We start from the raw sequence: 21,138 nt of genomic DNA, 5'->3' as shown, positions 1-21,138 counted from the left end.
GGACTTGTGCACCTGCTGCCTCAGTGCAAACCATCACGTGACCACACTTGCGCCTCTGAGCCAGAGTAAAAAGTGGAGAGGACAGATAGGGCAGTGCCCCAGGTTCCAGCCCCTGACTGTGATCACTGTGCTCTTGGCCACCAACAGTGACTGGCAGCTAGTCTGTCCTGGTAAGGGGTGGGTCCAGGACGGTGGGAGCTGGCCCCGGGGGACACCTGTCTCATGGTCCCAGGTGAGCCGTGCACCACACCTGACCTCCCGGCAGGCGCTGGAACACAGGCCATTTCCCAACTGCTGGCTGGAGCTCACGGTCTACAGGATGTGGGCTGTGCTGTGCTGGGGGCTGGGCTGCCAGGAGCGGGAGCTCTGCGCACCTGTGAAAGCTGCCCACGGCTGCTAGAGGCGCAGGTGGGAAGGGCAGAGGGTGGGCCCAGACCAGGTGGCTGCGAGCAATGGGGCAAGCAGGCGAGGACTGGGGAGGGAGCCCAAAGAGGAAGTGAGAGTTGATGGCCCGGTCCTGGCCTGGAGGTGAGCCAGGCGGAAGACGGGTGGCTGGTGGGGGGGTGGGCGGTGACAGCTGAGTTCCCAGAGCCTGAGGCATAGCCGCCAGGTGATGGATGAGGGGGAGGGAAGGAACCCCATAGCCCAGAGAGGGGCAGGTGGGGCCCCAGGAAGCCCGGCCCTGCGAGGGGGGTCGCAGAATGGCTGAGAGATCTGGACACCTGCGCACCGGTGACTGGAGGGGCTTGGTGACCAGGAGCTTCCGGCAGGGTGTGCCTATACGGAGGGCGGGCAGAACTGGAAGTGGGAGCGGCAGACTAAAGCAGTTCGCCTGTGCGGGGAAGCAGGTCCTGGGAGGGTGCGAAGACGGAGAGTCTCCTGGGTCAGATGTGGTCACAGGTGATGGCAGTACAGGTGTGCAGGGGGTGGGGCGGGAGTCTCTACTGCTCCCCGCAGGGGTGGTGCCATCCAGAAGGAAATCTGAGTTCCCAAGACTAACGTTTGCCATGTATTAACTGGGGGTATCTATATTTAGGAATGTGTTGTGTTTTATTGTTAACAACAAGATGTGCAGAATGACATTTGACACGTGTTATTCAGCATGTGGAGGACACAGACCAGGGCTGCGCTGAGACATGCAAAAGTAAACGGGTCAGCAAGTGCCTCTAGGCCGAGGGACATGGGAGAGCGTCTGGCTCCTCGGTGACCTCCTCCGCCTGACCCACAGTGTCCCCCAGCCCCCGTCACCCTTCTCCAGGGGCCTGGAGTCAGAACCGCCACCTCGGCTCAGCAGCCTCGTTCCTTAAATCCTTTCCCAGGCTGAGCGACTGCCATTTCTTATTCTTAACCCCCCCCCAAAAAAGTTGCAGAAATACTAATTTCCCAATGCTACTAGCACTTACAGCGGGGCGCTTCCTAAGCATTTGGTGTCAAAATGTTATTCCAATCAAAGTCACTGTCCGGAGGAGAGAGATACAGAAACAAAACTTCCATTTTGCAGGTTGGTGACAAAGAAGGAAGGATCCAGAACAGGGAACGTGAAGCGGTCCTGCACCACCGCACGGACCCTTCCCCTCGCCCAGTCAAGCACAAGCCTCCATCCAGACCTGGCTTCCGAGTGTTACAAACGCCAACGCTCCCAGCTCTTCAGCCCTTGCTGGGGGCTGGGGTGCTGGCTGGAGCCCCACAGGAAGAGCCACCAGGTCGGCCTCAGTTCTGGCAGGACGGTCTCTCAGGAGTCCCCTGGGCACCCCGCCGTCAGCAACCCCCTGGACTGTGCTTCCTGAGACGGACCCCCTTTGGGTCTGGGTGTATCCCACTGCCATCACCAGCCGCCCGAACCACTCTGCTCCCCCTGCAGTGAACGGCCACTGAGAAGGGTGCCAGGAGGCCGAGAGGCCAGGAGGAGGAATGCAAGCGGGGCAGGAAGCAAGCCTGGAGCCGCGGGGTGCAGGGGAGATGCCGGCCAGGGGGAGAGAGAGAGAGGCTGGGCTGCCCGCATACAGGAAAGCCGCAGCAGTGGCAAAGCAGCCGGGCGAGGGGGGGGGGGGGGGCAGTGAGCAGAGGGGAGTCCTGAGACACGGAAGCCCTGAGATCTGGGGCCCCCAAAGATGGGGGACTAAGGCACAAAAAGATGGGCCCCCGAAAGGGTGGGGACCTAAGGCACAAAAAGATCAGGACCTGAGGTGAATGCAGGTCTCAAGGGGCCCTGAAGCCCAGAGACGGTGGACAGGGATGCTACAAAGGGAACGGCTGGGGCCCTGCGGCAGGGGTGGAGCTGGAGGAGTAACGCATGGCATGAGGGAGGGGCCGGGCCGGGCCGGGCCAGCAGCTGGGTGAGGGCCGGGTGCCGCCGCGCTAAACCACCGCCGCTTCCCAACCGCGTCCTTGGGAGCTCCAGGCACCTTGCCTGGTGGTGGGCAGTGAGGTGGGCGCCCGGTCGGGGGCTGGGGGACCAGGGGGCTCACTTCTTTTTGAAAGTGCCCAGGATCCTGGGCACAAACTTGCCCACCTTGCTGTCCCTCGTGTCGTCCTCCGCCGGGCCCTCCCCCGCCCCTGCGGCCCCAGCCTCTTCCTTTTTGCAGAAGACCTCAAAGCGGCTGTAGACACGCTTCTCCTTGCGCATGCTCTCCATGCGGCGCAGCAGCCGGTCGCGGTCCTCCGCGCTGGCTGGCAGGGTACGGCTCAGTCTACCTTGGGTCCCCAGGCTGTCCGAGCGGAAGATGGCAGAGCATTTGTCCTTGTCGGACATGTCCGGAGCCAGGCCGCCAGCAGCTGGGGAGCGGCCCAGTTCAGGACTGCTGTGAGCCAGGCCCGGGGCCGCCGCAGGGACTCCGCGGTGTTTCTGGCCGTGGGCGCTAATCTGCTCCAGAATGGCTTTTGTGTCATCCCGCAGGTTGCTGCTGTACAAAGCGTTGGCCGTGGCAGAGGCTGTGCGCGCCCTTGGGCCCCGCTCGTCTCCAGTGGCCGCTTCCGTGCTATCCGCCCTCCCCAGGGACGGCCGCCGGGGGCTCTCGGGCTGCCCGTTCTCCTGTGGCGCTGGGAAGCCGCCCTCTTCCTCCGTGCGCCGCTCACCCCTGGGGCTCAGCAGCTGGCGGAGACGTAGTGAGCCCTTGCGCAGGACTTCCATGGGGCCGCCAGCCGTCTCCTCCGCGGTCCCAGTCTTCGGAGACTCCTCGGAGAAGGTAAGGGTCAGGCTGCCCCTGCGCTCGGGCACAGCAGGGACGGGGCTGCCCCTGTGCTCGGGCACAGCAGGGATGGGGCTGCCCCTGCGCTCGGGCACAGCAGGGACGGGGCTGCCCCTGCGCTCGGGCACAGCAGGGACGGGGCTGCCCCTGCGCTCCGGTACAGGGGGGACCGGGCTACCCCTGCGCTCAGGATAGGCCGAGGTGGGGCTTCCTTTTGGCTCAGGGTAAGCAGAGGTGGGGCTCCCTCTTGGCTCAGGGTGAGGTGCCTGGCGGGGCCCATACCCCTCCAGCGGGGGGCTGACCCGCCCTTGTGGGGAGGCGGAGCGGCCTTGCGCAGAGAGAAAGCGAGAGGGCAGCCGGTCGGCACCACTCCGGCCCAGCGTGTCTAGCAGCTGGGCAGCGGTAAGCGTGGCAGCTCCCGGCTGCCTCTCTGCCTCCTGGTGCAGCCGCTGTGCGAAGGAGTCCCGCAAGTCCAGCAGGCAGCTCTCGAGGCTGCGGCGCTCGCCTCCTGCCCCACTGGGCGCCACCGCCTCCTCCCGCCATGCCTGGGACACAACAGCCTTGCTGTGGCTGGTGACTGTGACTGGGGCCCCCGTCCCGCCGGCATCATGCGCCGGGCCCTTGTATCTCTCCAGGAGCTCGGCCACCTTGGTGGAAGTGGCGGAGCGCACGGCATCGCCACCAGGGCCCAGCATCTCGCTGACCGCCTGCTCCTTGTGCAGCAACTGCGCCTTCTCAGTGGTGGCTGCCGTGGCCCCCGTGGCCCCACAGGCGACCTCGGCCTGCGAAGCGCTGAAGATCAGGGAGGAGCGCAGGCGCGAGCTGCGCTGAATCAGCGGGTTCAAGCGGGAGCGGAAAGAGTCCTGCTTGGCCAGACCTGCCTCCTCCAGGCCCTCGCGCTCTGGGTTGTCACCACCGCCGCCGCCAGAGCAAGGCACCAGGCCCTTGGCCGGGAAGGGTGCACGGGAGGCTGAAGGGAGCAGGTCCCCGGGGGCCACTCGGCCCCCGGACACCAGAACGTCGTCTTCATAGGCCTCAGCCTCCATGGGCGCCGGCAGGCCCTCTTCGCAGGTGTCCTCGCCATGGCAACCGCTCAGGTAGGACGCCAGGCGCCAGTGCCGCAGCCCCGCCCGCCCCTCGGGCCCGCCCCTGCGCTCGGGCTCTGCGTCGGAGGCGGCATCCGGGCCCAGCCTCGCCACCGCCTGGCACGGGAAGCGCTGGCCCAGGTTGGGGCGTGGAGCCCCGCTGGGTTCCAGGCCACGGGGCCCGGGCCCCGAGGCGGGGTCTGAGCCGTGGCGCACCTCGCGTGACGCGCTGGACGGCACGTAGTCCAGCCGCTGGTGTCCGTCGGGTCCGAGCTCGGGGAAGCGTGGCCCGGGCCCTAGCGCGAAGTCTTCGTGCTCGGTGAAGCCCGGGCGGCCAGCGCGCAGCTTCTCGAACAGGCCCTGCGGGCGCGCCGGCGCCAGCTGCGGGTCCCACTGGTAATGCTGCTGGTAGAGCTGGTCACGGTGGAAGTGACTGGTCTGGAAGCGGAAGTCGTCCCCGTGGCTGAGGAACGTCTGCCGTGACACCTGCCGCGCGGCCGCGAAGTTCTCCACCGCGCCCGCGCCGTCGGCGGCGGCGTAGCTGTGCCGCTTGAAGGAGTCCATCTCCAGGTGCCGGGCCTGGAAGAAGCCCCGCGGGCCCGCGAGCTCGCCCCCGAGTCCCGTCTCCGCGTCCAGCCGCCGCGACAGCGGCCGCAGCCCGGCGTGCGGCTCCAGGGCTCCACCCGGCATCCGCGCCGGCTCCTCCCGGCGGAAGGCCGACAAGAAGTGGCGGTCGGGGTCGAGGAAGGACGGGAAACCCAGGCCCTCTTCCCGAGGCGGTGGGAACAGGAGGTGCGCTCGTCTGGGGAAGGAGAAGGGGGTCGGCGCCCCGGTCACCTGGCCGCCCATAAGGGGCCCGGCTCCCGCGTACGGAGCCAGCGCGTAAGCGTCCATGCGGGCCAGCGCCCCGGCCGAGGGCACCAGAGGCTCGGACTGTGCGAACAGGATGCGGAACTCCTCATCGAAGCTGGACACCAGCTCGCCCTGGAACACGTGCGCCAGGCTTCGGTGGATCTTCTCGAAGGACCACATGAAGCTGCGGGTGGGGCGGGGGTCAAGTTCAGAGTCAAGGCGAGGGGCGGGGTCGGCGTCAGAGGGGCGGGGCCGAGGGGGGAGGGGTTGGGGCGCGGAAGGCCGCCTGCAGTTGTGGTGGTCTCTCTGCAAGGACCCAGGGGGGCGCCGTGTCAGGGGCTACTGGACCAGGGCTTGGGCAGAGGCGGCCCTTAGGTGGGGAGGTGTCGGGTTTGCGGGCTGGGCGCACCTGTAGCTCCCACTCATCACCACGGCACAGTCCACCAGCAGGAACTTCTCCTTCACGTGGCCTTTGAAGGATTTCCCCGTGCGGCAGTAGTAGGTGGGGCCGGCCACAGTGCGCACGCGCAGGAACTGGCGGGGGGGGGGGGGGGGGGGAGCGGAGGGTAGAGGCATTAGGTCTCTGCGGAAGCGCCCTCCACCTCCCTACACCCCTGCCCGGGGTCACTCACGTCCACGTGGTGCAGGTTGACGCGGCACTTGTCGGCCATGTCTAGGAAGTGCTGCGCGTTCATCTCATCCAGGAGGATGTAGACCGGCACGCGGCGTGCCGCCGCCTCCAGCACTTCACCGAGCAGGTCCACGTCTGTGAACATGTCCATCACCACGGCCACCACCTGCGGGGGGGCGGGTCAGGGACCGAGGACAGACCCCTCTGCTGTCCCCACCATTCTCTCACCATTCCTGCCTGCCTGGACGGGCGTCAGATCACCCAGACACCACAGGAGCCAGGAGAACGCCTACCAGAGGGGGTGTGGGGCTGCTGGCAGCCAGGTGACCCATGATGGAGCCCTAGGCAGGTACAGAGCCTCCCTCCTGTTGGGGAAGGGACAAGGCAAATGAAGCCGCACAGCCCGCCCCGGAAGGCGCCACCCAGGCCCTAGCTCTCGGCCCTTCGAGGAGACTGCGCGCCAGGGTGCACAAGGCAGTCTGGAGCCTCTGGCTTCCAGACCTGCTGCCTTCAGCTTCCATGTCTGGTTCCTGTTTGGTGGGGCCAAGCCTGGGTCAAAGGTTCGACTAGAGAGAATTCTCTGAACCCCAAGTCCAAACCAGGAAGGGGGCCCAGCCATCCCAGAGCCCTGGAGTTTCTGGGCACTGGCCACGTAGGGGGGCAGGCAGAACCGCAGCGTGCAATAACCAAACACGTGACCCAGAAAGAAGACAGGAGGGGCGTGGCCAGCCGGCGGGGTGGGGTTTGCCCCCCCCACAACTCCTACTAAGGCTTCAGGGTCCAGCTCAGGCAGCTCCCCCGACTGACCACCCAGCCCGGGAAGGCACACCTGCTGGGCAGAGCGAATCATCCTTCGTGCCTCGTCCTTGATGCTGGGGCTGTCCGGTGGGGGTGGCTGCACCAGTGTGGTGACCTCAGTGCCCTGGAAGCCGAAGGTCAGGGGCCAGCCTAGGTCGAGCTCAGGCACTGCCTGGTCTGAGTTCATGGGCCAGTAGGTGCCCGAGGAGCCATCCATGTCCACGTTGGGGGGGCTGCCTTCAGGGGGCTCGCGGGCAACATGCTGAGGGGGCCGCAGGTGGCGGCTCACGTGCTCCAGCTCCTCTGGGCACAGGAAGGCAGGTGCCCCTTCGGACGCCAGGAAGCGGCTGTAGGCCTCCGGCCCCCCCTCGGCCAGGGCATCCAGCGCCAGGCGGTAGTACTCTTTGTAGTGAGGTGGCAGGTACCCGGGAGCCAGCGGGTTGTCCCCCTGCGAGGAGCTCTGGGAGCGACGGGCCATGTCGGGGCCAGGGGCCTGGGGAAGGTGTGAGGAGACATGTTCCTGGAGCAGCAGAACTGGCGCTGCTCCCCCTGACCCTGCCGTGCGTGGACACACACTGTAGCGAGGCCTCTATGTCGCTGAGTGGGCTGTGGAGTGCAGGCCACACATGGAGGCCTTCTGGGCACCCCTGCCCCAGGATGTCCCCTAGCTGGGGGGAGGCCAGCGGGGGACCCAGGTACAGGTGCCCTGGCCCTGTCTCATGTTACTCTGCACGGGGGGGGGGGGGGGGGGGCTCCTCTCACTGGAACCTCAGGAATGCCCACACCCTGGTTTCCAGGCAGGGGTTCTGGCTGCACAAAGCCCCCACTCGGTTCCAGACGGCCCATGTCCCGGGTACTTCTCTGTATCTCCATAAGAAAAAGAACAACCCAATACGTTCTGGTTGTTGCTACAAAGAAAATATAATCCAAGCCAAATTCTTTATTGTATTTGCTTTTTTCTTTTCATTTGGACATGAACGCATTTTCAAAGGCCCTGAACTACAGTGCGTGCTGGCGCGCCAGGTGGCCCCGCCCATGTGTCTGCGTCCACAGTACAGGGGCGTGAGTGGGGCCTCGGGCCCCGCTGGCTCATTACCCCCACTGTAAAATGCAGCTGTCAGGGTTGACCTGCCACCATGCCTGGCCTAACCTGAGCTCAGCTTACAAAACCTGTCCCCACTTCTGTCCCCGGACCCGGCATTCAGTCTGCAGTCCTCACACCCGCACCTGTCCCGTGGGGTCACACACTCCGAGCCTCACAACCTATTCACACGCATCAGTCCTCCAAACGCACCCCTGCCCTGTGTCCCTGTCCACCAGGGCCACTCCCTTCTCTTGGCCCATCCCTCCCCGTTTCCAGCCACTGTGCCACCGGAGAGAAAACTCCCGGAACCACGCCCCTGGCAGATCCGGTCACAGCCTCCGCTCACTGCACAAGCTTGGAGTCCAGCATGGCTCAGCCCAGCGCTGCGTGCCGGGGGTGGTCTTCCATCTCTGGTCAGGCCCTGCTGCCCGCCCCACCCCCCCGGACTCTGGATGAAGCCCGAACCCTTGGCTGTGGCCATCAGGCTCACCCCGGGCTCCACACGTGCTTCTCCCCTTGTCCCCAGTTTATTGAGGACATCAAACGCTGCCCGGTCCACTCCAGTCCACATGCCTCCTGAGGGGGCCTGTGAGGGAGCCTAGGCTGACAGAAGTGGCCATGAGCTCTGCAACGCCAAGGGTGGGGCGGGGCTTTTCTGAACCCCCAGGGGTCATCAACCTCCTATCCCTAAACCGCCTCCTCCTACCCTGGAAGGAGAGCCCCAGGCCCAGCCCCCCCAACCCCAGCCACTGCTTTGGGCCAGGACTGAGCGGGATTCAGATCCCGCCTAGCTCCCACGCTCCTGGGTGCTGGTCCTGCCAGAGTGCAGTGCGGCCCGGTCCACAGGAGCAGCTGGGTGCTGCTCACCGGGCGGGGTCATTGGGTGCTCGGAGGCAGCTGGGAACAGGATGGAGTAGGGGTCAAGACTGTGGGGCAGGATGACCTAAGGCACTTTCCCTGTCCACTCTCCCTGGGGAGTGACAGGCCAACTGGATGTGCAGCGGGGGTGGGCCGTGCTACCAGGGAGAGGGTCTGCAGGAAACCAGATCTGCCATCCCCCATCACTCTGCGCAGCTACGCGAGAAGCCCGTACTGGTCTCAGGGGCAGACTGCACCAGGGTACCAGGTGCAGGTCTGTCTGTAGTGGGGCCTCCCCCAGGACCCGACAGAAGGTGGGGGCGGGAAGACTCTGGAATTCCGTGGTATGGGGTCTGTGTTGGACCAGGCAGGGCCTGGGGGCATGATCGTGCTCCCTACATAAGAGAGAGAGCCCTTCCCAAGCTGGGGGAACACAGAAGGGATCCTGTGCTCCACACCCCACTGGGAAGGGGAGTCTACAGAAACCATCCAGCCTGGCAGTCATGGGGAGGAGGGCAGTGCCAAGGTGCCCCGGAACGGGGGTGCCCTCCTGCATGCCCACGCCAGGGCGCCCTGCATGGCCTCAACAACAACAGCCCTAAGCCCACTGCCTTTCTTCCTTTCACCATGCACACCCTTGAACTGTGGACTGGCCAGCGGCCCCCTCTCCAGCCCCTAGCCCCTGACAAGACACCGATGGCGTGCCCCCTCACACATCTGCCTACTGAACGCTGCCCGAAGGGAGAGAGAGAGGGACACCCGTCACACCCCAGCGATGACTCAGCAGGAATCAGCTCCTTTGCTGCTGACCTCTGACCCCGGACACAAGGCACAAGGAGGACAAATCCTCCAGGGCCCCTAACTGGGGCCTTCCCACCTGGGTAGGAGGTGGGTTCTGTCTGGGACTGGAAGGAGCACAAGGCGCCGAGAGCAGACGCTAGGAATGGGCAGGAGCGCGGGTTCCCCGCAGAAGCCTGCGCAAGCCTGGGGCTGGGGGTGGGATCCGGCCCGCTGGGACGCGCCGACTGAAGCCGAGCTGTAGTCCTCGGGGTGTGCTCCGCAGGGCCAAAAGGGCTCCATGCATGCAAGGAGCCGGAGGCTGCCGGGGCCCAGTGTCCCATCCACTCGCCCCAGTTCCGGGACGTGGACGCGAGGGGCCCGGGGCCTTTCGCTTTCCCGGTACTTCACGCAGGACACCAGACTGCGCGTCGGCCTCCCGGCCACCCCCGGTCCAAGGAGCCCGGGGCGGGGGCCCCCTCGGGGAGGGGTCCAGGCCAGGCCCAGCTCCCCTCCCCAGGCTCCAACTAGGCCGCGAGGGCGGGAGCCAGCAAGGACGGCCCGGGCAGGCTGGCCTCGGGGCCCGGGGCCCCTTCCCACTCGGCTCGTGCCGGGCCGGCGTCGTGCGAGGGCGCTCGCGTCCACGCCGGCACGCGCGGCCCCGGCGACCTCCCCCCGGCCCGGCGCTCGGCCGCGTGGCCCCGGCCCAGGGGCCGGGGAGGGGGCGGTGGGGGGGGGCGCCGCCCAGGTGAGGCCGCGCGGAGGGGCGCCGCGCGCGCCGTCCCCGCCCCACCCCCGGGGGCCCGGCCGCGGCCTCCCCTCACCCCCTCCGGCGCGCCCCGCCCCACTCGAGCCCGGGGAGGGGGCCCTACCTGGCCAGGTGCGCGGGGGTCTCGGGACAAGGGCAGCAGGAGCCGACCGCCGCCCAGCGGCCTCGCGGTCCGGTCGGTCCGGCAGCCACTCCCCGTCGCGGCCCGCCCGCCGCGCGGCCTGATTCACGCGCCCGCCCCCGCCCCGCCCGCCGCTCCCGCCGCCGGCCTGCCCGGGCAGCACCTGGGGGCGGGGCGGCCCCACCCGCGGCGCGCCCGCATTCCGCCGCAGCCCGCGCCCCGGCGCCCCCCGGCCCCCGCCGCGCCCCGGCCCCCGCCGCCGCCGCCCCGCCGCCCGGGCCCCGCCGCCCCCCGCCGCCCCCCGCCGCCCCCCGCCGCCCATCCGCTCGCCGGAGCTCGAGGTCCCTATGCCTGACCCCTGACCCTCGCCCCGGAAGTCGAGGGGACTCGGAAGTTCCGGCTCCGTCGCTAGGAAACCGCCAGCCCGACGGAGGGGGCGGGGCTTCTCGCCGGCGAGCGGGGGCGGCAGGTGAGGCAGGTGAGGCAGGTGAGGCCGCGGGGGCGGCGCCGAGCCGGGGGCGGCCCCGGGCCTGGGCACCCCGCGAGCACCGGGGGTCCCGCGCCACACCTGGCACCCCCCAACCCGACGCCCTCCCGGAGGACCCCCGCCCTCCGCACACAGTACTCGCCGGTTCCTGGGACCCCGCTGGCACACGGAGACACCGCGCGCACAGACTCCCGCGCACCTGCGCGCACGCGGGCCCTTCCCACACCCCAGTTCCCCTCCAGGACGGTGCCCCGCCACCGCCCCGCGGAGGTCGGACCCCACAGGCGCGGCCACAAGGACTCTACAGGGCGTCCGGCGCACACGAGGGAGGCCACACGCACTTGCCTCCTTACACGCCGACCCGTCCACCTACGGAAGACCCTGCACCTACCGGGGCTGCCCGCCCCCGTACCTGGGACACCACAGGGACCCCTGCACACTTACCAGACCCTCCATGCACAGCACCGCGTGCGCACACAAGAGACCCCGCACGCACGTTGGAAGGGCTCACACCGCAACCGCACACCCCACACCCCAGCAGGGAAGCCCACATTCATGGATCCCTCGGCACAGCAGCTTGGCGATGCGCAGGACCCCACACGCACGCTGACAGTCCTTCTCTCAGCAGGTTTGCTGCCAGCATTACTCCACGTGGTCGACGGGTCCCGTGAGCACACACTGCCCCCCAAGAAGTCCTTAGTCCCCAGACACTTCCGATCCTTGCTCAGAACCCCAGTTCCCCATCAGGTCCCACTTAGGGCCTGCCCTATGGTCAACCATGTGTCCAAGCCAAGTGCCCTGCCCCAGGCTTCTCCCTCCCCAGTCCATGCCCGAATCCTGTTCCTGCGGGTCTCTGGTCACCCTCCTCCTGTTCCTCTTGCCGCATGACCCTGTCTTCTCCGTTGCTAAGGTTGCTCTCCGTTTCTTTTATTCCTTCCGCAAACACTCTGGGACACCCCACCACCAGAAGGGGGTGGGCACGCAGGCACAGGGTCACACCAGTGCCGTACCTGTGCCGTGGGGGAGGCGCAACCCAACTTGTGCCAAGGGAGTTGTCCCAAGGGAAACAGACTTTGGAGCCAGCCGCCTGGGCTGGGGAAGGAAGGCCCTGCTTCCGGGCCCTGACAACAACACGTGTCTAGGCTGGAACAAGAGAGGGTTGGGGGCCCAGAAGCGTCGGTGTCCCGGGTGGGCTGTGGGCAGTGGGAGGCGGTGAGCATTCTCGAGAGCGGGCTGAAGCCCCCAGCCTGGGGCTTCTGTCAGGGTCCAGGACCGAAGGACGGGCGGACCAGAGAGTAGAGCAGGTGTGAAAGGGCAAGGGGTGAGCCGGGCCAGAGGCCCTCAAAACCACCCCGGGGGGCTGCTGGCACCTCAGGCCACAAAGCAGGACCAAGCTGGTGGACCCAGAAGCTGCAGGAAGCTGGGGTAAGGGGGTCTGGGGGGGAGGTGTGAGGCTGTCAGTGCACACAGGCCTCTCTGTGACCTTTCCTCCCTCCCCCACAGGAAGATGAGCAGCAAGAAACGGGGGCCCAAAGCTGCACCAGGGAAGCGGCGAACGCACTCCCCTGCGGCGGGGTTGAGAGCTGTGGCTGGTAAGTAAATCTGACCTCTAGAGCACCGCCGCTGCCCATTGACTTGGGACACCCGTGCTCCGCCGCTGCCCATTGACTTGGGACACCCATGCTGTGGCCCCCGGGGATGCTCTGAGAAGACCCTTCCCTTGGACAGTGACTTTCAGGGGATCTTTGAGTTGGGCTTGGGCACAGCCGACAGGATTCGGAGCTCAGACGTCCTTTCCAGACCCTGACCGTTAAACTTGTACCCCTGGGCGGGTTTCCCGGGCAGTGCTCGGAGGAGCACAGCATTAGAGCCCGTGGAGATGGGACACAGGCCCAGGTGCACTGGGCACAGGTTCTGAGACAGAGCTCACTTAGCATGCGTGTGAGGGATTCTCAGGCCAAGTGTGGTCCACTCTGACCCTCTGTCCCCCCTGGGCCGTCCCCTTGTTTTTCCCTGCATGCAGCTGCTCTCTCAGGTCACCCTACGCATAGCCACCCCCAGAGTGAATGGCAACAGCTTGCCCTTGGTTCCGTCCCGCGGGGGTCAGGAAGGGCACCTCCTCTCATCCCTCCCCTCCCCCACGGCCCTTCCATTCCCTGAGTCGCACTCTTCTCTGTCCTGGCACTCGGGAGTTCTCTGTGACACCGCCAGCACCTTCCTGCTGCAGTTCTGGGCCCTTTAAGCACCCGGGCCTGCCTCGGAGTCTGCGTTGGCTAACGGACCACCCACCCTGTGCCCCAGATGCAGCCCCTCTGCTTGGAGTGGGGCTGACCCAAGTCCCTGGAGCACAGAGGGCTTGCAGCACATGCGCCCTGCTGGGGTGGCCGTGACCTTCCACGCCAAGCTGGGTTTAGACCCTAATTTCCCAAAATAGCCCCAGCGGCGTCTGCGGAAGCAGCCTTTTTGGAATGAGGATGACGGGTTCAGGGCCGCACGCTTCTGCTGTGATCTCGAGCCCTGGGGACACAGCCTGCAGTAAACAGTGGAGGTGGGCGGGCGGCCAGGCAGGAAGCCCTTTTGGGGTGGGGAGAGGGTGGGCATGTCCCTCGCTGCTGCTACCTGCCGACCGTCCACCTAGGTCCTGCTGCACCCTCTCCCCACACGCCCCGCACACTGCCACCGAATGCTCTGGTAGCTCCGTGCGCTGGCTCACTGGGCCAGGAGGCCTGGGTCCTCTGTAGGAATTCTGCCTCAGTGTCCCCGAATGAGTGTCCTCTCTGGGTGCTTTTCTCCCTGCGCGGCCTTGGGCCACCCTGTGCGGACTGGCTGCCACATGGTTCTTGGAGTGTCCTGTGCGGTGGGCACCCACCTCGCGCGCCTGATTACGAGCCCCAGCTGGCCCCCAGTCAGCCCCCAGTCAGCCCCCAGCCGGCCCCGCCGCAGCAGGGATCTGTGTGATGCTCGCACAGCTCCCGCACTCCCGCAGCTGTCCGGGGCCTCCCCGCCCCCTTACCTGGCCTTGGGTCTGCAGCACCTCAAGGCCCTCGCTGCGGAGCTGCTCCAGTGCCAGGGCCAGCTCCAGCCCCTCCACGCGCACCCAGGCCTGCTGCTGCTCCAGCTGCTCCAGCCACAGCTGCTCCTCCTGCCACAGCTGCTCCCGCCACAGCTGCTCCTCCTGCCACAGCTGCTCCTCCTGCCACAGCTGCATCCACAGCTGCACCTGCCGCCGCCGGTCCTCCAGCAGCAGCTGCTCCTGGGCCAGGCACAGCTGGACCTCGTGGAGCCTCAGCAGCTCGGGACCCAGGCCTGGCAGGCCCCCTGCCCCACAGTCTTCCATGTCCGCAGCGGGCACCGCCACCGGCTCGGACCCCAGCGCAGTGGCCTGCACCGGCCCCTCAGCTGCTCGGGGCTGCTCTGGCTCGGCCACCCTGGGGCGTCCCCGAGCAGCCTGCGTGTTGCGGGTCACGTGCTCTGTAGGGGCCACCCCCACCTCGTCCTGAGGGCCCCCTGCGGCGGGAGGCGGGGGCTGGGCCTCAGGGCCCTGCTGACCCAAGGCCTGCTGTGCCTTGCCCGCCCTCCTGCCTCGGGGTTTCCGAGCCCGACTTCGTTTCCCCGACATGGCCCTGGTCCGGCGCCTTTCACCAGTTTGTCTGCCTCCTGGGGGCCCGGGCTCATCGCGGGCCGGCCGTGATCAAGCGGGTGCAGGGGGCATCCCTGGGGGGCCACGGCGGGCCCTGTGCTCCTGCCCTGCCCCTGGGCCGGTGCCTGTGGCTGGCGGCTCCGGGCCCTGCGCTGCCTGTGGGCCTCCCGGGCCCCACTCGCTGGGCTGGGCCACGCCGGGGAGTTTATAGGGACTCGGCGGCGTGGTGGCTCAGCCGGGTGCGAGGGCTGACTAACGTGCTGACAAAGGGTGCAGGACTTTACAGGCCACAGGCCTCGTTGGCCAGACTGGGAGGGAGACCGAGAAACTGGAGGAGGTGACTCTGGGCAAGCAGATCCCCGGCTGTGAGGAGCTGCGAGTCTGGTCCTGCCCCGGGCCGCCCAGAGCCTCCACCCTGCCCCCGCCCGGCCCCTGGTCCACAGCTGCATCCCAGTCACACTGACCATCCGGGGGAGACCCTCACAGCCACGGGAGACCCCAGCCCAACTAGCCTGCGAGCCCCCCAGCCAGTGGGCTCCTCTGAGCTCCATGGGGGCCCAAGCTTGCCTGGGGGCTGTGTGGAGATGACACAACTCTTGGCCTAGCCTGGTGGCCTCCTGCCAGCGGCTGGTGGAGGAGACGGAGTCTCAGGCCCAGATGGCCTGTTGTGGACTGAGATGGGGCAGCAGGGCCCCGCCTGGCCCGTCCTAGCATGGGGCAGGTGCTCCTGATGCTGCCGGCTGGGGGTCCAGCTCCCCGGCCCAAGGAACACAGGCCTTTGGGGGAGGGCCTTGGGGGGCTGTTGCACAGGGCCAGCGGGAGTGCTGGCGTCCCCGGGCTTCCTGTTGGGAGGAGGCCCCAGACAGTCTCCTCCCCAGCGTTTCCCCAGCCCGGGGCTGCTGACTCACACCCACGCCCAGGGCCCCACCCCAGCCCGCTCCGCCACACAGGCCTGACTGGTTTGCCTGGCACAGCCCTGCCGGGGCACCCTCCTCCCGCTCAGCCCTCGTCCCCGAAGCTTCAAGGGCAGGTAGACCGCAGGCCACCCCCGGGATGCGCAGGGAGACGCACACGGACAAGGGCACCAGATGCGTTGGGGTGGGGGTGGGGCAGAGCGCGCCCTGGGGAACTTGGCTACACCTGGGTTCTCAAGAGCTGGGACCCGGCGGTCCGGCCTGCTGGGCTCACCGGCGCCCCCTCGCGGCACCCCAGGGGCGACACCGGCTTGCCGTGGAGGACACACCCCGGGTGGGCGCGCTCTCACAGCCAAGAAGCACCTGGTCTCCACGTAACCCATAAACGCCTCGGGGGGGGGGGGTGATGGGAAGGGGCGCCCCTCCCCCAGGGAAGCCGGGAGGGACACGCCAGCCGCCGCCAAAGACCGGCCCAGCCCGCCGACCCTGAGCGCCCAGAGGCCCCCCGCAGGTGAGAGCCTGCGCGCCCCGCGTCCGCTCTCGGGGCGGCGGGGATGGCCGGGACTGGGGGAGGGCGGGGGAAGGGGGCTGCCACGGGCCGGGACACGCGGGGTGCGCGTGCATGGGAGGGTGTGCGCTCGCGGAGCCGCGTGGCGCTTCCTGGAGCAGGAGGAGCGGACCGGCCCTCTCTCCCACCGCGGTGCTCCGTGCTTGCCCGACCGGGGCTGGGCGGGCTTGGCCCGGGGCCCGCCTTCCAGGGGCGCGGCCTGCCTGGGAGTCCCTCTCCCTCGGAGCCTTGCTCCCGCGATTGCGGGGGTGGGGGGGGACGCCCTCCTCCCGCTGGATCCCTGTCAACTGGGGCTGGTGGGCGTCCTGGGGCTGGAGGGGGCACCACCTTAGTGTCCCCCTGTGCCTCTCCTCGCTCTTGGGTGCCAGCGCGCCCTTTTAAAAGATGTTTTTATTTGGGCGGCGGAGGAGGGGGAGGTAGAGAGAGGGGGAGAGTGGGAAGCCCCAGGTCGGGCTGGATCTCTCAGTCCCGAGATCCTGACCTGAGCTGAAGTCCAGAGTCTACCGCTTGACCGAACGCGGCCGCAGGCGCCCCCAATCCATCTTCTCAGGGAGGCCATCCTCCACCGGGTCTCTGGACACTGACCTCCAAGCCGCGTCTTTACCAGACCATCATCCTGTGCCTGGAGCCCATGCTCCGCCGCAGCCCCCAGCCGGGTCTCCCCACGTCCAAGTGCGGGCCCTCCTCCCATTCCTCTCCGCTGTCCGGTCTGCCAAAGCCCGCACCCTGGCGATCCTGTGCCGAGGCCTCGTGCCCACAGGCAGGTCCTTGTGTTCTGTTTCCCTCCCAGGCTCCTAACCCCCATTTGGCTCCTGGCCTGTCCCCCACAGAGTGGCTGGTCTCAACCCTCACGCAAGCTTGGTCTTGTGTGGGCGGTGCTGCCCTTGCCCCAGGATGAGCCCCCAGCACCGTTCGCACACACTGGGGGCTGCGACAGGAGCCTGACCTTGTCCCGAGTACAGGGCCGGACCACAGAAGGTTTGTAAAGTCCCAGGCGCTGGTTTTAGAGAAGTTACATGTGCGCGACGCATTAGTCGTGGTTCTGGATTAGGCCTAGTGGGCCGCGGCTCTGCCGTTTAAGCAGAAACAGAATGTGCTGGAAGGAGGTTTGGGCTGGGAAATAGGCAGAAGAGGGAGGGAGTGGAGGAGTCTGAGCAGGATGTCCCGTCTGTCCCTAGAAGCCAGGGCGGGCTCTACCCTCCACCCTCTCCTCCTGCGCCCCTGGCCGGCTCTCAATCCCCAAGCCGTCCGCAGTCACAACACGCTCGCCCTGTCGGCGAGGGAGAGACAGACGTTTGTCCCCAGGCCCCCGTTTCAGTTTCTGTAGTGGGCAGAGGTTCCCTCCAAATCCCTCAGAACCGCCCCTGGGCTGCCCAGGTGGGGGTCCCGAGCCTCCAGCTGCCCGGCCCCTCTTCCCTAAGACGGGCTGTTCTGGGCGGCGGAGTGAGCTGGGCGGGCCCACTGCCCTGCCTCTCTGCTGCGAGGTGGGGGCTCTGACTGGGCATTTGGGGTTGGCAGGTGCGGGTGCGAACCGCCGAGCCAGTAGGAAACCCCGACAGGAACCACGTCGGCGCGGACGGTGTCCGTCCAGCTGCCGCATTCGGGCCGCAGGCACCTGGAGGCTGAGGATGCGCCGCCCCCGCCCCCACCGCCGCAGCCGTGTGGCCCGTGAGCTCTGGGAACAAGTCTGTGTCCATTTGCTAAGCCACCGGGTCTGCACCACACGGGGAAAGCTTCTCACAATCCAACTTTATTCCGAGAAGTCCCTTCTGACGGCGTCGCCTCCCCAGTGTCCTCGCCACGACGCCCGTTTCCCATTGCTTGTCCAGATCCTCAGCCAGAGCACAGGAGGCGGCCTCGGGGAGGCCATCGGGCTGGACGGTGTCTGATCGGCCTTGACAAGCGGGGCTCATGCTGTGGGGCCCAAGTGCCCCAGTGTCCCTGTCGCCTCGGCCACTCTGCACTGGCCATCAGAGCAGCTCTGGGTAGCCGAGGAGAGAGGCTGGCCGACATCCACAGGACACTTGTGATGTCCACCTGGGTGTCCGGTGGCTCTTCTGCGGTGGCTCCTCTCCGGGGCCGGCACAGTGAGAGGCAGAGCCGGCCCCACACCGGCACCCCACTCCCCACCCCTGCTCAGCCTGCTGGGCCCCCTTCCCACTCGCAGGGAGCAGAGGAGCAGGTGCCCTGGAGGTTGCGGCCCCTTTGCCCACAGGGCCCCCGACAGAGGAGTAGCAGGGTGGCGGCAGCACGTGTGACATCGCAGGGACCGGCGGTCGGGGCTCGCCTCGCAGGAGGCCGTGGCTGTGGACAGAGGAGCGAGCGGCGTCGACGCCGGGGAAGGAGGAGAGCGTGCCCCGGCGGCTTGTGTCGCGGAGGCTCACGTCTTCTGGCTCATGCGACGGGTTCCCGCCATGTCTGCTCCGTGCAGGGGTCCCTGCAGGAGGAGCGCAGGTCATGCCAGCTTCCTCGGCAGCATGCTCTCCTGCCCTGGGGGGACCCCTGGCCTCCACCAGGCTCTCCACACCGAGACCAGCATCCTGCCGTGGAAGGCACAGCCGCACCTCTGCGGGGGAAGGGAGGCTCGCCGGCGGCTCTGCGGGGCCCCCTTCTCCCCACAGATGCCTGCAGCTTGCCGGACCCCACGGATGCCTCAGCCACAGCCTCCGGGCCCTGCTGGGACCGTTAGCCTGCTGGCCCTCCCAGGACCCGGGGTGGGCGGTGTTCCCAGCCTCGCGACGCTGCTCCAAAGTCCTGGCGGGCTTGCCTGCAGCCACCGGGCCGCTGTCCTGCTACAAGGAGGTACGAGGCACAGCTACTTATTTTTTATCTCCTGAAGTCTGGCCAAGTCCCAGGTCTGCGCACCATGAAAGTGTCCCCGGCAGGTGGTTTTGTCTCCACCCATCGGGAAGGGTCAGCGGGCTGCCAGGACGATCTTGGTTCCTGTGTCAGTCCCCGTGTCGGTCCCCACAGCCTCTAACCACGGCGCGTTGGTCGGGCAGCCGGAAGCACTGCAGGCTCGTCGTCTTGCTGTCCCGTGAGCTAGAAGACCGACACGGGCCGCAGAGGCTTACAGGGGCCGCCTTGGGGACTGTGACCCTTTCTTAGGCTCTCGAGGGAATTCCGTGTCCCTGTCCTTCACCTTCTGGAAGTGCCTGTGTCCTGGCCCATGGCCTCTCGCCGCCTTCCAGGTCAGCGGTGTCGTGTCTGCCTGACCTCCGTCCAGGTCACAGCCCCAGTGAGCTCTTCCTTGTCTGTCCCACGTTCAGGGACCCGTGTGATTCCGTGGGCTCCATCGCATAGCCCGTTCCCTCCCGCGTGTGACACAGCTCGTGCTCAGGCTCCAGGGAACACGACGTGGACATCTTTGGGGGACCCTTGTTCTGTCTCGTGTGGCCCCATGAGCCTTAGTCTCTCAGGAACGGCGAGCGTGGCGGCAGTCCTGAGGAAGGCGGCGAACGTGGAGCTGTCCTGGCCAGATCGGGGGGCCAGGGGCTCCGGATCCTCCCAGTGAGGGATGTTGAGAGGAAGGCGTTTGCCAGACCCGTCGTTCTGCACCGGAGTGCCAGCGGCTGGGTGGTTCTGCTCCCGCGTGGTCCCTCTGACCGGTTCTGCCACTGCCCAAGTTCAGTGTCGTCTGCCGACTTCCATTACTCAGTTGTGTTCTGCGAAGGCGAGACCGGCGGGTTCAACAGAGGCCTGATGGGAACCTCTGCACCTGCTTTCCTCAAACCTGTCTGTCTGGTTATTTTTTTCTTCAGTTAAGGCTTTTTTTGTTTTTTAAGATTTTATTTATTAACACAGAGAGAACAAAAGCAGGGAGACAGAGTAGGGAGACATAGATTCCCTGCAGAGCAGGGACCCCGGTGCGGGGCTCAACCCCAGGACCCCAGGCCACGACCCGAGCCGAAGGCAGACACTTAACCGACTGAGCCCCCCCAGGTGCCCCAGGTCTTTATTTTCAGAGCAATTTTAGGTTCCCTTTAGTTGGGGGAAAGTACAGTGATTTCCCATGCAGCCCTAGCCCAGCTCCCGTGCAGTCTCCCCAGCTCCCGCCACCCCCACCGGAGTGGTGCAGGGCAACAGCGGAGGAGCCGCGCGGCTCGTTCTGCTCTCCCGCCGGCCGGGAGCGCCCGTCCCCGCTGCCCTGCGTCCTCGCCGGCACCTGGTGCCGTGGGTGCTCTGATTTTGGCCATCCCAGCAGGTGTGTCGTGGGATCTCGCTTCCCCGATGCATCTCCCCGATGACGTGACGTGGAGCATCTTTTATTTGGTCATTCGCCCTCTGTACTCTTCTCTGACGCGTCGGCGAACTCTCCGGCCCGCTTCCTAACGGTGCCGCTTGTGTGCTCGCTGTCGAGCGTCAGGCCTCCGCGGTCGGTCCGGGCAGCCCATCTTTTCTGGACGTGCCTGTTGCAGACATTTCCTCGCGTCTGCGGCTGGCTCGTCTTCTCGCTCTCTGACCGCGGCTGCTGCAGAGCGAGAGCCCAGACCGTCCGCTCTTTCTTTCGTGGATGCCGGCTTTGCTGTTGTATCTGCGAATCGTCGCCACGCCCGAGGCCAGCCAGGGTTTCCCCGCGCTCTTCTAGGAGCCGCCTAGCCTTTCGCGGAACATTTGGGTCTGTGATCCGTTGTCTGAGAACATTGATTTACTTGAGAGAGAGAGAGAGAGAGCACGAGCGGGGAGAGACTCTTCACGCAGACACCCCGCTGAACGCAGAGCCCAGCACAGGGCTCGATCCCACGACCCCGAGACGGTGACCGGAGCCGAAACCGAGACTCAGACACGTAACTGACAGAGCCATCCAGATGCCCCCATTTTTTAAGAAATATTTCATTTTTAAGGTACTGTCTATAGCTCAAACCCACAGGCCCAAGATCAAGAACTGGCCCACTACGCGCCGCTGGTCTATGACCCATTTTGAGTTAATTTCTGTATAGGATGTAACGTGTGTGTCTGGATTCACAACTTTTTTTTTTTTTTTTTTTTGCTGGGGATGGCGGTTGTTCCTCCACCGTTACTGGGGAGGATGGAGGCTCCTTCAGACACCCGCTGGCTGTGCTCCCACGGGCCCTTCGGGCTGGGGGTCGCCGTGGATCTCGGCAGTTCCTCTAGGAAAGTACCGCTCCATCTTGCCCCCTACCTTGGTGGGCGTGGGGGTTCCCTGGGCTCCCACTTGGCTCTCCTGCCGCAACGACCCCATTGGTTAAGGACCCGACAAGAGCATTCTGAGGCGGCTGAGCATACCCGTCTCAGCTGCCCGGACGGCCCCACAGACCCGTGCCTGGTGGCGGTGGACTCAAGCCAGGCGCCTACTCTGATTGGCCTCCAGTGTATACACAGAGGCCTCTGGTGCTGTCACAAAT

The 21,138-nt window shown here is 66.6% G+C and overlaps 2 protein-coding genes across 3 annotated transcripts in view; one reads left to right on the top strand and one right to left on the bottom strand.

Moving 5' to 3' along the window:
* Nucleotides 1–1,031: 1,031 nt before the first annotated feature.
* Nucleotides 1,032–10,325, bottom strand: FAM83H (family with sequence similarity 83 member H). 2 transcript variants are annotated; one of them, XM_059168696.1, is made up of 5 exons: nucleotides 10,146–10,325; nucleotides 6,586–7,047; nucleotides 5,758–5,922; nucleotides 5,535–5,659; nucleotides 1,032–5,309 (listed from the first exon to the last, which is right to left on the bottom strand). In XM_059168696.1, the coding sequence occupies exons 2-5, from the start codon at nucleotides 7,030–7,032 to the stop codon at nucleotides 2,465–2,467; spliced, it is 3,582 nt and encodes a 1,193-aa protein (XP_059024679.1). In that variant the 5' UTR covers nucleotides 7,033–7,047; nucleotides 10,146–10,325; the 3' UTR covers nucleotides 1,032–2,464. The 2 variants fall into 2 exon arrangements, with proteins under 2 accessions (XP_059024679.1, XP_059024678.1); XM_059168695.1 differs by lacking the exon at nucleotides 10,146–10,325 and adding an exon at nucleotides 7,985–10,005.
* The window catches only part of IQANK1 (IQ motif and ankyrin repeat containing 1), a 24,976-nt gene continuing 12,045 nt past the window's right edge, over nucleotides 8,208–21,138 (top strand). Inside the window, exons 1-4 of the mRNA XM_059168671.1 lie at nucleotides 8,208–8,226; nucleotides 9,560–9,675; nucleotides 10,576–10,641; nucleotides 12,154–12,242. Coding sequence (XP_059024654.1) covers nucleotides 8,208–8,226; nucleotides 9,560–9,675; nucleotides 10,576–10,641; nucleotides 12,154–12,242 — 290 coding nt within the window. The remainder of the gene's footprint in view (nucleotides 8,227–9,559; nucleotides 9,676–10,575; nucleotides 10,642–12,153; nucleotides 12,243–21,138) is intronic.

Source organism: Mustela lutreola, chromosome 3 (genome assembly GCF_030435805.1).
Source record: "Mustela lutreola isolate mMusLut2 chromosome 3, mMusLut2.pri, whole genome shotgun sequence".
Lineage (NCBI taxonomy): Eukaryota > Metazoa > Chordata > Mammalia > Carnivora > Mustelidae > Mustela > Mustela lutreola.
Note: the sequence above shows the minus strand (reverse complement) of the source record. Positions and strands in the feature narration are given on the sequence as shown.